This window comes from Betta splendens, chromosome 15 (genome assembly GCF_900634795.4).
Source record: "Betta splendens chromosome 15, fBetSpl5.4, whole genome shotgun sequence".
In the NCBI taxonomy this organism is placed as follows: domain Eukaryota; kingdom Metazoa; phylum Chordata; class Actinopteri; order Anabantiformes; family Osphronemidae; genus Betta; species Betta splendens.
Window position 1 is genome coordinate 10,625,630 of NC_040895.2, and position 14,423 is coordinate 10,640,052.

The following is a 14,423-nucleotide window of genomic DNA, read 5'->3' on the forward strand; positions in this document are numbered from 1 at the left end:
CTAGTTCAGTGTCCACAGCAGCTTCTGGAGCGATCATGTGATTCATGAGCAGATGGAGGCTGACAGTTGAATTATAACATTATGACACACAATATTTACCAAGGCGTGTGCATGTATGTATGTTTTGTTTTGGTTACGTAGAAGTGAATCATTAAAATGTCATAAATGATCCATATCAGAATAATCAAACAATAATAGTGGTCTGCTCATTATACTGTAGGTCAAGACGGGCCCACCAAACATTACTATCTTGGTATTTGTAAGACTGTGGGAAAAGAGTTCAGCCCTTTTACTCAGGATACCCCTATTGTGATTGTGTAATGTCGCTGCTCTCTCTCGCTCTCTCTCATACACACACACACACACACACACACACACACACACACACACACACACACACACACACACACACACACACACACACACAGAGCTCATGGGAACTAGCTGGTAAACAGGGTCACTCAGAACAACAATCTAATCTGAGCTCCAGCTCCAGTAAGAAGCCAGAGCTGGATATTATGTTCAGCGGCAGCAGAGAGTCAGATTGTAAAGGTCATTTTGAAACGGATTTATTAAAGGTCTGAGTCAAACATTACCAAAACAGCTTGTATAAATATTCATATTCAGTCATACTCATGATACAAAAACATTCATAGCAGAGTTATCAAAACAGTAGTAGTAAATGTAACATACAAACAGGTGTCATTCTAAAGGCAGAAGGCATGAGGTGGTTCATATGGCTCTGTTACTGCCTCTACGCTTAACTTTATCGCTACATTCACGACAATATCTGGAAATGGTCCAATAGTAAGTCAGCAATCGTTAGTGTTGGACCTGGCCACACACACACCCACACAGTCTATACTCTGTCACTGGTGTGTGCGCTGCCTTCGAGCTGATGAAGAATCATTGACTTCAGAGCGCTGTACCTGCAGAGGTGAGAAATGACACGAAATTAAAAACTCTGGCATAAAAATAAAACTACTGCACTTATTTGGTCTCCTTCCTGACAATATGTGTGTAATTACTTACAATAACGATAACAATAGCACTGTTTGTGCTAATTACGTGTAAACACTAGTCCAGATGCCACAAGTCAACATAACATGAATATAAAGGGCAGGGTTTCTGTGCTGAGGCCACAGTCAGACCAGTTAAATCATTACACAAAGCTGCAAAACAGTGCTTTCCAGGAAAGTCTTTTGGCTTAGCTAGTTAACTTAGTTATAGTCTTGACTTACTTTTTGGTCAGTTTCTTTATCTCGCGTTCTTCTTCCTCTTTAAGTTTCTTTACAAAGCTGTCTAAAACAGGAATCTCAAACTTTATGTATTGGGCGACCTAAGAAGAAAAAGATTTAGACATCATCATGAGTGATGCTAAAGTGTAAGTAAGTAAAGTCAGTGATACTAACAAAACTCCATAAATCTATTTTAAAACACATAACCTTCGGCAACAAAAATAAAATCCTCATCCAACAACTGTGTTGGGACAGACGAAGAAAAACTAAGAAACAGACTTTTTTAGATTGCTTTGTAAAGCTTGACCTTGTTGCTATCGCTGAAAATCCTTCCAGAAACAATCATTCTATATTTTTATCACCCAGTAAAGTGCAACACACAGGAGATCATCTCAGCCTATTGTTACATCAGGACCCAAACAGGATATCTTTACTCAGCTTTCTAAATTTACCCCGACATTGTCATTGCTTCATTGTGCCGTTTTAGGCCCTTGTTGAGAATTACACCAGAAACGAAACAAGGTCACGTATCGCGAACAGCTCGAAGCCCGGACTCACATCGTACGTGACTTCCTCACCAAGGTCCGACTCCATGATGAAGATCTTGGATATTTTCTCACAGGGCCCATAAAGCACACGCGCCACCAGCGGGTACTCGCCCTCCCTCAGACGGGTCCGCTCTGCAAGGTCACAACCAAACACTGCAGCTCATCGAAGCACGTTTATATGGATGAAACACGGGAAATGTTCTTACCGCCGGACTCGTGCACTAAGTAAAGCACAAACTCTTCAGATTTATTCTCCACCTTCAAAGACACAAATACAGATGATGTTTATCGGCTTCTACGTGAAATAGAGGCCACTGTCTGACTGCTCACCCTAAACTTGTGTAGCAGCAGGTTGAGGACTTGACCGGTGGTCATGGAGCTGTTCACGCGTACGTTAGTGACTGTGCCAAAGGCCGGGGTGAACACCGATGTCTGAAAGCAAGCAGAGCAAACGGCCGGTAATCTAATAGCGGGAGTACACAAAGTACTTGAAGGCCTTAGAGACTCCAACAGGAAGTGCTGGACTTGAACGCTGTGGAGATTTAGAGCAGGAAATCTCCAGTGGAAAGGAAACTGCTCAGTCGCAGCTGGAGCGTGTTCAATAACAACACACACACACACACACACACACACACACACACACACACACACACACACACACACACACACACACACACACACACACACACACACACACACACACACACACTGGTACAGTTCAAGTGGCACATTAATGAAGCGGGCAGCGGGCTATTGTTAGACACACCCACACAGGAAAGCTCTGCCCTCTGCACCTGGAGATATGTCAACAACGGGATACATTAGAGTGAGCCCGTCCAATGTTTGTGTTCTGGTCACCTTGTGGTTGTAGAAGTGCCCGTTGATTGAGAACCTGTGTGTGCGCAGGCGCTGCAAGTCTCTGGCAGTGTGAGTCTTTAACCTCCTGTGAACCCGCACGAAGGAAGCGTCACTCCTGGTTCTCAGTAACTGAGGCGAGTCCTCGTCCTCCACACACGTGTCACCGCCTCAAGGATTCGCATGAACAGAAACAGACGTCCGCAGCTATTTTAGTTTTAACTTAAAAAGCCAGAAAGTCATTATTTGATGATCTGGCAAACAGTTAACAGGGTGGACATGAAGAACCAGTCAGATGCCAGTAACTGACAGGAGATCTGGCCGATCATCTCTGCCTGAGCTCTGGAAACGCTGAATGAAGCACTTGTACGGCTCTAAACAGCATGCAGGTGTAATCTGCATTACGCGTGTGTGTGTGTGTGTGTGTGTGTGTGTGTGTGTGTGTGTGTGTGTGTGTGTGTGTGTGTGTGTGTGTGTGTGTGTTGCTCACCAGCTGGTCCAGTCTCTCTGTTCAGCGTGTTGTTGTTTGACTCGGTTGACGGCTGCTTTGATAACGAGCATCTGTCGTTCCTGTGGAAAAGAGTTAAGAATTAAAATGCTGACAGGAGCTGTGACTCCGACAGCTTCTAACTGAAGATAGACCTGTTTTCCAGGTCTGCCTATGCTTAAAGTATTAAGAGATATTAAACAGTTAAATAGGTTTGTGATTAGCGGGATTAAATTATGCTACACGCTGATCCCTATATATTGAAAACACCCTCATGCGCCCCCACTGAGCTCTACTTTATCAGCACTGTCATCAAACCTCCTGCTCTGACAGGAGGCTCCACACTTTGCTCAGCCACAGTAAATGTTACTCTGTGGTCAGAGCTTTGGCCGATGTTGTGTAACAGGTCCCTGTTGTCGGCCAACGCCGGCACGTCTGTGTCAGGCTGGACCGGGTTGTTACCGGTTGAGCCGGAATCTTTCGTTGTCATCATGCATCTGGAGTCTGATTGGTCGACGGAGGCCCCAGTAGATGTTCAGCAGGCCCTCAAGGATGAGCCCGCCGTCCTCCTACACACACACACACACACACACACACACACACACACACACACACACACACACACACACACACACACACACACACACACACACACACACACACACAGAAAACAATAAGCCGTGCTCTGATGCTCTGAGAGGATTTCCTGCCCCAGCGGCTCAATATCAGGTGTACGTGCAGGAACAGCCGCGCACGGCTTCACCGTGAATCCTCTGATCTCGGACAAACTCTGTGAGGCTTGATCAGACGGTTTTACAGAGGACACGGGTGAAGTCACGTCTACCAGGTCAGCAGTGATGACAACACAACGTCGGCTGCTCCGGGTCACGTACACTCGAGTTCTATTAGCTGATACGTCATTTAGCGGAAAGAGGTCACAGCACTTTATAAAACTAAAGATTTGTTGTGTAATGGTCTCCATGTGAAGCCTGACTTTTATACTACTCTATAATATATATTATAATATAACATAATGATGTTTATGTTTTAGTGTTTTATTATCATTGTGTCACGTATCAGATAAAATGATAATAAGGCAAAAACAGGTTTCATAGAAGCCAAATAAACAGTTGATGGAGCTAATCTGATTCTTCAGAGTGTCTGGGATCGCTTTCATATTTATATTATTCTTTTTTTATGTGGAACACTGGTCATTTTATCAACAGCAGTTAGGAGGGAAAGGAAAGGTGGTATTTTGGAGGTGTGTCACAATGTTCCCAGGGCTTCATTGTTTCTGGAACATAAACATTAGAGCAGCTGCACCACTGGACCTCACTAACCCACCACTCCTGTGCTTCCTGAACAGGCATGAACACGCCCTCACACACACACACACCAATGCGAGTAAGGTCAGCGGAGCTATTTTTGGAAGTGCTGCGAGTCATGCTTCTGTGTGCCCCTATAAAGCCTGGACACGCTGTGGTCCAGCCAGACTCAACTGAGCTGACCACACTTCACTGTTTCTCTCTTTGGGACCTGACACGCACACATTAAAGGTGAGAATGCTTCTTTTTGTTCTACTCCTCGATCATCAGCTTCAGTTTATCCATGTCTAAAAACTAATTTCTTCTGTTAAACATAAGTTTGCATCTTTATCTTCTATTTGTTAGTGTTGACGGGATAGATGAAGACTAACTCACTTGTTTTTTGTTTCTTCCTCAGCATGAAACGCAGGCGGTTGCTCCCCCTGCCTCTCTTACCCACCATCACGGAGACGCTGGAGGACCTGCCTGCCCATCCTGCATCCTCCCAGCCTAACCAGAGCTCCCAGTCTCTAGAGGACTACATGGCTAGTATCCAGGCTCTTGCCCTCCCAGTTGAGGCCCCCTGCTGTGGCCCGGTCCGACTGCAGAGGTCCCCCAGGCTGCGACAGTTCTCGAAGGCTCAGATGAAGATGTCTGCCTCTTCCTCACTGCCTCGCGGTTCTCCCCGCACACTAAGGACTTCCAGACTAAACAGCACAGAGGATGCTTCCCTCTGCAGGGGGAAAGACCCCGTAGACTGGCTCTTTGGACAGATCAGGACTTGAACTGCTTCGGTTGTGGGATTTCCTGTCAGCACTTTAGTGGAGGATCTCAAAATCTGACATGTGACATGAACCAGCTTTGTTTATGAAGATCAGAAGAATAACCGCGACAACAACACAACATTGGTTGGGATCTATAATAACCGAATGAACACAAATTTGCCACGTGTTTTGTGAGAAGAGTGTTTTATTTAAGTCTGTGCACTGTTTACAAGATATTTGTTTCTAATAAAAACTAAAATAATTATACTTTGTTCACTCTACTTACTGTTTCTGTATTTACTCTAAGTGCTAAAAATATAATTGATCAATCTTTCAATCAATTTAGGCCAAACTATTCTTTTCTGTTAAACTAAACTAGATCTTGATCAGATCATTTAAGCCTAAAGGAATGCGTATTGCAGAGTCTAATTTAGGGTATAGTATAGTAGTATAATAATTTTCTTTTTTTTTCAGCAGTACACAAAAGTAATGATTGATTTTGCAGCTCCAACATCACAGTAATGTGACATGAAGTGAAACTCCTTCTCCCATTCCAATAACCTCTAGTGACCAGCTGCAATAAACACATTCCAAAGTTCCTGGTAATAATAACACTGGGAATTATCTCATAATAATATGTAATGACATATGAATCAAAACCATTTAGTTGCTATTTAGGTACAAGTACTTTTTTTAAATTTTATTAGTATTTTAAAAAGTACTTACTAGTGAGCTATAGTTTACTGGTAACACCTAGTACAAATATTCATGAAATACTAGCCTTTGTGTTTTAGTGAGGTTAGGGATCTGCCACTGCTACAGACCAACCACACCGCTGCCACCTAGTGGCCACCAGGCGGTAATACAGCGGTCACGTTTTAAACTAATAATTCCTCAAAGCAGCCGCCAGGGCGAGCTGCGTATCCATTCTGGCACTGGATCCTGGGCAGACATGAACAGACATATGTAGTCAGCCTCTCCTGTATTCAACAAGTGCTGACTTGGATCATACCTTAATTATTTAACTGCGCAACAATATGATCTGTTTAGGAATGGGGTGGTTTGCAGCCCTTTTAACCACTTTGCTGAAGTGCTGTTAGGCTACACAGTCAGTGCTCAGGCGCTACATGTCAAAACTCCAGTAATTAGTATCTAGGGATGTGTTTTAACTTGTTGGAAAGTGGATTTTGCTCTGGATGTGGCTGATCCTTTAACTCAACAACCCCCGTTCTCCCACAACATGACTAACACTCACCTGACTACACCTGTACGGAGTGATCATCATTCACACCTGTCAGGTGTGAGGCCAACGCGATCACCGTAAAGCTCTGTCTAAGAACGGGGGTTTGATTGATTTAAGTGATTTAAACCAATTAAGCACTTGGGATAAAATGTGTCTTTAATTCACACAGTCGCTGTATTTTCTACAAATTCACATTAGGAGTTTCCAGATTTTGTCTTAGGCCAGCATCCAAACCACGAATGTCACTGCTGCGCAGTGTTTTGTCCCTTATAGCCACAAATATCTGGTGAGTCAGGCCGACTAAGCTTTGGCCTCATTTGTGTTGATGTGGCTCCTACTGTGCCACTATAACATTTCATACAGGAATTACTAAAGTAATTGGGGAAGAAGAAGATGATTCAAGTTGCGAGCTGTGGTCTCAGCCAACAGTGAATTCAATTAGTTAGTTAGTGGGAGACAAACTAAATAAACTACATATCTTTAACACTGTGTGAGTATAGAATGTGTTCATCTGGGTGATGTGATGCACTAATGACAACTTCACAAACGCTGCGCTGAGACACCCTGCCAATTATACGTTCCCTCCTGCTGGTTCAAATGTGTAAAAGCAATGTGCATTATCAGATGTTTTTCCTAAACTGATTGAGAGGAAATTGACACAGCCTTAACAAAGCTGTCTGTATGGATTCAGCAGCATCTGGAGCCTTTTACTTGCTTAAGATAATGCTTAAGGAAGTAATGTCTTGTTTTCAGGGCTTCGTTTCTTTAATTAGATGTAATATTGACTCAGGTTCGTGCGGAAATAAGCCTGACTGCTTGGACGACCTTAGTGACTCTAAGTTTGAACAGCTTGTCAGCTTGTTCTTCTTTATTCTGTGGTAACACTAACTTCTAGATCAAAAAAAGCATGTAGAAGTTTGAAGTCTGAAAGTCCTGCTCTCAGTCATTTATACTGACGCTGAAAAAAGACCAAAAAAAGACTAGTTGATAATATATCGGAGGCAGTGTTTCAAAATGCTGTTAGAAGAAAAATGTTACTGTCGTTGAGTCAGTTCACCCCCAAAGGTGAAGATAATTTTCTCCAGGTGGAGTAACAGTGTGACGTCGGTGTGCTCATCAACCCTGTGCAGTGAACTGGAGCGACAGGAGACGCTCCATCACTCAGTAGGTCACTTACTGCTGCGCCGCAGCAAGAATTATGAATGGGAAAAAAAAGGTTAAATTTACCCCAAATTGTTTTGCAAATGACTGGACAAACAGGATGCAAACGCGTAGGCGGATTGTGGGTTCATTGCAGCAATGGCAAAAATTTCTGCCCGGTGAGCGTTGCACAAGTCTGCGCTGTGGGTTAATGTGAGCTCGAACTGAACTGGGGCAAGACACGGCGCAAGACACCAAACCTGATCTTCTGCTCAGCCCCCACTTCAGTCTGAACTCCTCCACTGTCTAAATATTGATCTCACCTGTTGCTAGAGACTCCAATGTGAGAGAGCCAGAGTGTCCTCACGGATCCGATCGACGGGGAAATATGAAAAAGCAACGCGGGCAGGAGCAAACTTGTTGTTTTGTTCGACTGCATCCTGGAGCGGCTGCGTTATTAACAGCAGTCTCACTGCTCCACGCTGCAGTGGCCTCATCTGGGTCATCCTACAAGTCTGGACTGGACCTACAGAGATTAGCTATTAGTGAAATGACACGTTTCCACAGTGACTTTCATTCTCAGCAGAGTTAAGAAAATACACTGTCACAGTCCTACATTCAGCTTCACATGATCTAATGGAAAGTTCCAGTGATGAACCACCATGTTGTTGTTCTTATACTGTGACATTATGATGACTTCTCTTCAATGTTTTCTCATCTAATAACATTATCCATCCTTTCACCGCACGCAGTCTACCGTACCTTTAAGTAAAAGCTGTGGCTGCTCCCGCTTGCACTGCATTTACTCATATGTATATTGTACTGTACATATATAAGGCTCCGGTCTGTGGGGGAGTTTCCCAGTGATACACCGTAGTGAGTCTGACTGTAGGCACCAAAGCGAGGGGCAGACTGTGACCACCCTGCCCTGCTAGCCAACACAAAGGGGAAGTCCCAGCCACGGAATACATATCAAACAAATAACCAGACAGACCTCAACAGCAAAATGTTTACTAAGGCAGGACTTTGTCCAGCAGCCAGTGTATACGGCTGAAACCTGAGACCCCAGTTCTGTTAATTTTGTGGGGAGCGGGGGGGTTTCTGTGGTGTTACAGCACTTTGGCATGTTGGCCAAAGCCCAAGAATGTCAGGTCTGTGCTCAGGACTGCAGCCCGACTGGAGGCCCGCTGATTTCATTGAATGCCAGTTAAACGAAGGCGAATCACACTGGGCTCGGTTTTGGTTTGAGTGTGACGCGCTCACGTGGTGGAACCGCTCCTACCTCACGGGTCCTCAGCTGGAAGTTTTTCCCCTCATGGTAACAGTTGTAGGTCCTCAGCAGTGATAAGATGTCTGACCTGAGTGGACACAGGATTAAAGAAGGAAAGATTGGGCCTGATGGGAGCGATGGACAAATGTGTGTAATCAAACAAATGACCTGCTACTTACTTTGGTATCAGTTTCTCTTCACTGAATTTCACGTGGGTCCGACGTTCGTCCATTCTGACGCAAGCCCAGCTGTGAAATAAGCATTAAAACAATTACCATTAACATTATATTCTCACTAATTATTAACGGAGTCATCTGATCATCAAACAACACAAACCCTTGGCTTCACGCATAACAGATCATTTTCCTTTTCCTATATTTCATGTCCTTCTGACAGTGAAACAAACCACACACTGACTCTAACAGCACGATGTGTGATGTCGACTAATGACTCAGTCACCGAAATGATGCACATGCGAGAAACAACCCTAATTATTCCCTGAGTAAATTCCTTCCACCAGGAGCTTTGAAAACGCAATTAAAGGCATAGAACTGATAGAAGAGCATGACTTCAAAGTGTCATCATGTTTCCTTTCTATTTACCATAATGTCGAAATGAAAACTGGTTAAAAGCAGGACAATGGAATTATGGGAAATCACAGGATATAGAGGTAGTTGATAAAAACAACCTCTGAACAAAGTCTGGAAAACAATAGACCCTGTTGGATCATTCAAGGACAATCCCTATGTATTGTCTATATATTGTGCTAAAGTCACTTATTTCTTATAAACAAGTATTTCGAAACATATAGTATATAAAATATTTTAGCAGTATCAAGAATCAGAGCAAAGTCATCTTTGAGGCACAGTTTCTTCAAAACATCCAGCCATTATAACATCGGTGTAATGAAGCACATGAAAATAGAAAGGGAAAGCCATTCATCACTGCATCCTTCAGGCTGTGGAGCTGCAGCAGCACCAGTGTCCCTGATCCATGCATCCTGAGTCCTGCATCCTGATATCAGAGGGAATTTCCTGGTTTGGAAAGCCCAGCAGTGACTGAGCGGGAGGGAGGAGGAGCCGGGGTATAAAAACAGCCGCACGTGGCTCAGGGGCTCAGCATTAACGCTCAGCTCGCTCCCAGCATGAAGCTTCACCACCGGTCGGTGTTTCCACTCGCTGCCCTGGGCTTTTTCTGGGTGCTGGTCACAGGTAGGACTTTTTTTGGTGTGTGGGAAGCATGGATGGTGGGATCTAGTTCTTGTGTGTAAGCATGTTAAGATGCAAGGGAGGTGAAAGGCGTGAATGAGAAACAATGAGCGTCCGGTTGTCGCATGTCACATGTAATTGACCTGTGAACCGGATACTGTGTCTGTGCAGTGAGGGAGTCAGGCAGCACGTTTGTTCCGGGAAGATGTCTGTGTCCACAAACGCAGCCAGGAGTCAGAGGACAACTCGCAGACCTGAAAGTCCTCCCCAGAAGCCCCAGCTGTCACATAGTCACAGTCATGTGAGTCCCACTACCGGGAAGTCGCGCACGTTCGCGCCCGCACATCTGGAGCGCTGTGACTAATATCTTGGTCTGCTCCTGTTTTTCAGAGTGACGCTGAAGAACAGCAGTCAAGTGTGTTTGAGTCCAGAGTCGCCGATGGGCAAGCAGCTTATCCGCTGCTGGAACAGGTGAGACTCAGCGGACGCATGAGCTGTGGAAGCCTTTCATCAGCTTAGGAGGAAGCGAGAGGGTTTGTCAGTGGACCAGGGGATCGTGTGGTTCGCTTTATTGTTGTTAGACAGACGATCCCGTTCACTCGCCGAGCGGTTCCTCCCACGTTTCCTGCAAATCACAGCCAACGATATCGTGTTTGTTGTCGAGCCAGTTCTTGCGTATTGACAAAGCTCTGAGCTGCACATATTTTGTACTTGTGTGTGCGCTTCACACAGTAACACTCTTATGATTCTTAAGAACACACCTCATAGTCAAAGTTGTATTTGTACATGTCTAAATGAGAACGTTCAACATAAAAGCTAATATTTATCTATTTAATATTTAACTACTCTTTCACTGCCTGATACAAACGTCCGTGGTATGTTGTGTTTTCCAGAGCGCACAGGTTGAATCGTGACATAAAACCCTGTCTGAGGAGGAAGAGAAGAGGTGGAAGGCGCCGGGCAGCCCGGCAGAGGACACAAAGACACAACAGGAGGGCCTCGTCCTAAACCCCTCACTCAGCCTGACTAAAAACCTGCTGATTTTTGCCAAAGCGTGGACTCTTCAATCCAGGCAACTGTCTGCCGGCCTGGCTCCAAGTCAAACTCTGTTTCTAGGCCAGCACTGGGAGGGAGCTTGAAAAAGACTGACGACCAAATACTGAGCCCTGGTGGCTTTTTATATGTCAATAGCTTTAGCTTTAACACTATTAAACGGTTTGTGTTTGTGTATTTTTATTGTGTGTGTACAGCAGGAGAAGCTATATGAACGCCTTTATTTTTATATGAATGTGGGCATTTTTCATATTATTTGGTAAAATAAAAACAGAAGATACGAGTCTGCACTGTGTGAACTGATCCTTTACGTTAGTTACAGTTAAAACACAGGTTTCCTATTTTAAGCTGGAGGACGGGAACGTCGATGACGTCTTTGGCAGGATATAAGAAGCCACAGACACTAAACCACTGTGTCTGCTTCAGTTAATAAACCACAGGAGGTGGACAAAAAAGTCTCAGTCAAAACATCTGCATAAACATCTCTGAGCTTTAGGAGCAGTGCCCTACAGAGGGTAGGTTTCCTGACAGTGGAGACACCACTGTGACTGTGACAGCTTGTAATGTTTTATAGTTTTATGGACTATTGTGCAGTGTTACAGGCAGAGCTGCAGCTTCAAACCTGCTCACTCTCAGATTTCTTGTAAAGCACGTGACCTAATAGATCCCAGTGGTGCAAGACTGAGCACACACACACACAAACACACACACATTAACACACACATTTTTGCCAGCTTTTTCCCTGCACCAACTCAATCTGGGTAACAAAGACAAGCTCCAACCTGATATCTAATCCAGTTTGGGGCATTAAAGTGGACCGCTACTAAACTGCCGTGTCATCCAGTGATTATTTAACGCTTTATTTCACATGGGTCGTAAGACGGAAAGTGAAAGTAAAGCGTTCAATAAAAACGTCTTTGTCTGTGTAGCCAGCAGGCAGGTTAAGAGATTTCTCCTGTGACCTTTAGGTTCATATTCATCAGTAATGGAGCTAAAGGAGAAACTGAGCGGACTTATGACAGTTATGAAGATCACTACATCCAGCACAGGAACCCTTAGAGGTCACTGTAAATAAGTACTTTCTTCAATTTCATTTTGTACATTACTCCACCCCATGTACTGATCTGTCATTGAGCTCTATTTCAACCAACAACAACGCAACGGGAAAACACCAAATAGGTGTTTAAAAAGTACTTTTAGTGCTTTTAATTGGGTTATATTTGCCCTGCAGTATAAACAAAACTTGAAAATAAAAGCATGATCAAATCAACTCCAATCCTTACTTTTACTAACTGCTACTAATGTTTTTAGATTCACCAGCAACACACGATTCTTACTTTTATCTTAAACCTGCTCTGTAGTGTGAACTGACAGTGCATGCTTATACTTAAACACTTGCTTCATACTGACAGTCCCTGAAAAAAGTGCATGAGTGACCACAAGGTTTATGTTACAATGGCTCCACCTGGTGTTTAATGTGAGATGTTCACTGAAACGCACATGTACTGCATTTTAACTCACAGAGAAAAGAAAATAATCACTGATTGAGTGTTTTAAATTTTTAAAATTTTTTAAATTTATGAACCTGGTATCACGCTCTCAGAACCAGAGCCCACACGATACAGGGTGGTGATATTACAGGTTTCACCAAAGCACTAATACCTGATTTATTTCTGTAATTTTGTCAGTATTTAGTGATTTATTCGTTAGGTGGTTCTTTTGCATTTCTTGCAGGCGTAATAGAAGCCTGTTCAAAAAAAAGGAGAATAAAGAAGAGAAAAGTGCTTACGTGGACATTCAGAGTAACCACACAAATCAGGAAACACACTTCCTTGTACTAGCCACACGACTGTCTGACTGGGAAGTGGTGTCTGGGAAGCGAGGCACAGGTTTTGCTAAACAATGGCGAGTGAACACAAAAGCTGGAAGGACTTTGAATTTTCAGTCCCACTGCTGCTCCTCTTACTGCAGCTAAAGACTTATTTGACGCATTTGTTTGAGTTAATTACTGAGATGGCAGCATTAGTGACCTCCCTTCACCTCCACTCTGAGCCAAGGAGGCTGCAGATAGCGTAGACGCATAATAGGACAGTCAGTCAATCTCTCATACATATTAAAATATAATAGCACCTGCATGAATATTCCAGTGCTTAAAAGAGTCCAGTCTGTCATCACTATTATGAATTATTCAGCTACTACAGCCAAGCTGATAACATAGGGGTCACTGGATGGAACGATGCTCAGATTATGGTGAAAGGGGAATTTACATAGTTTGCCTTTTCTCTTCTTACCTCTCTTCTCCTGTCTATTCCCGTGTGTGTGTGTGTGTGTGTGTGTGTGTGTGTGTGTGTGTGTGTGTACTGCGCTCCCTCGGCGGACAAAGAACCCTCGTTGCAGGTCTCCTAATTGGGGATTCGCATGCAATTATCGCACCTACACCGGCAGCTGCGCCTGAAGACGATCTATTCCCACCAGTGAAACACGTCCAGCTGAGCTACAAATGACGCCGAGGATGCCGGAACATACGTGTATATAATATAGCCGGCAGAAAAGTGTAAGATGAGAGGCAGACGCCAATTGGACGCGCATTGGAAATCAGACCGGAACGTGCCTGCTGCAGATATCACCGTATGGACCAGGTTGCACTGACAGGAGGAAAGTTTATCACACAACTCGCCACCACCTTAACACCTTACGCTGTACGCCGCCATGACATCCTACATTATACTTATTTCCCGGTTAAACTGCGCGATTCCCTCCTATTAATATTACAATAACAACCAGTCTGGTCTCACCATAGCAGACTGCGTCCTCCGTCTTCTTCCGCGTATCCACCAGCGATGTTATCCCTCACACCGTTTATCAGCCTTCACGCTGCCCTTGAAGTGCGGCATTCAGAGCCGGAGCCGAGCACTGACACTGGGACGAGCCAATGAACAGCGAGCAGGGATACGCACCAGCCAATCAGCATCGAGCGAAGGCGGGCGAAGCGAGTAAAAGCTCAGCGGTTAAATACCTCTGAGATTTTTTACCCAGCCTCATCAATCACGTCAGAGTTTCAATTCCTCGCTGCCCAAAAAAATCAATTCGCTAATAAAAACAATGAAATCAATTGTACAATATGTTTTTATTCTAATGTAATCTTGTGATATTATGAAGTTTATTATCAAAGCCAGTAAAGCACCAAGTCTTTTTTTTCCATCTCCAGAGGAAGAAGACGATTCTGGTGAGATTTATTACACCCATCCTGTTTTGGAACCTGGATTTCCCATCTATAGGAAACTATTGTAGGACGGAAACAACCTGAAGGAAG

General features: G+C 44.1%; 2 protein-coding genes across 3 annotated transcripts; one reads left to right on the plus strand and one right to left on the minus strand.

Annotated features, from left to right (window-relative positions):
- Positions 1-553: 553 nt before the first annotated feature.
- On the minus strand, positions 554-14,022 carry rassf4a (Ras association domain family member 4a). 2 transcript variants are annotated; one of them, XM_029126897.3, is made up of 11 exons: positions 13,906-14,022; positions 9,029-9,097; positions 8,862-8,937; positions 3,591-3,697; positions 3,132-3,211; positions 2,645-2,811; positions 2,117-2,218; positions 1,993-2,044; positions 1,797-1,918; positions 1,242-1,339; positions 554-929 (listed from the first exon to the last, which is right to left on the minus strand). In XM_029126897.3, the coding sequence occupies exons 2-11, from the start codon at positions 9,079-9,081 to the stop codon at positions 860-862; spliced, it is 927 nt and encodes a 308-aa protein (XP_028982730.1). In that variant the 5' UTR covers positions 9,082-9,097; positions 13,906-14,022; the 3' UTR covers positions 554-859. The 2 variants fall into 2 exon arrangements, with proteins under 2 accessions (XP_028982730.1, XP_028982731.1); XM_029126898.2 differs by lacking the exon at positions 13,906-14,022 and adding an exon at positions 10,201-10,331.
- Positions 9,942-11,393, plus strand: LOC114841787 (growth-regulated alpha protein-like). The gene is made up of 4 exons (XM_029126926.3): positions 9,942-10,060; positions 10,229-10,358; positions 10,448-10,528; positions 10,951-11,393. Exons 1-4 carry the CDS (start codon positions 9,994-9,996, stop codon positions 11,063-11,065), a joined length of 393 nt encoding a protein of 130 aa, XP_028982759.1. The 5' UTR covers positions 9,942-9,993; the 3' UTR covers positions 11,066-11,393.
- Positions 14,023-14,423: the final 401 nt, after the last annotated feature.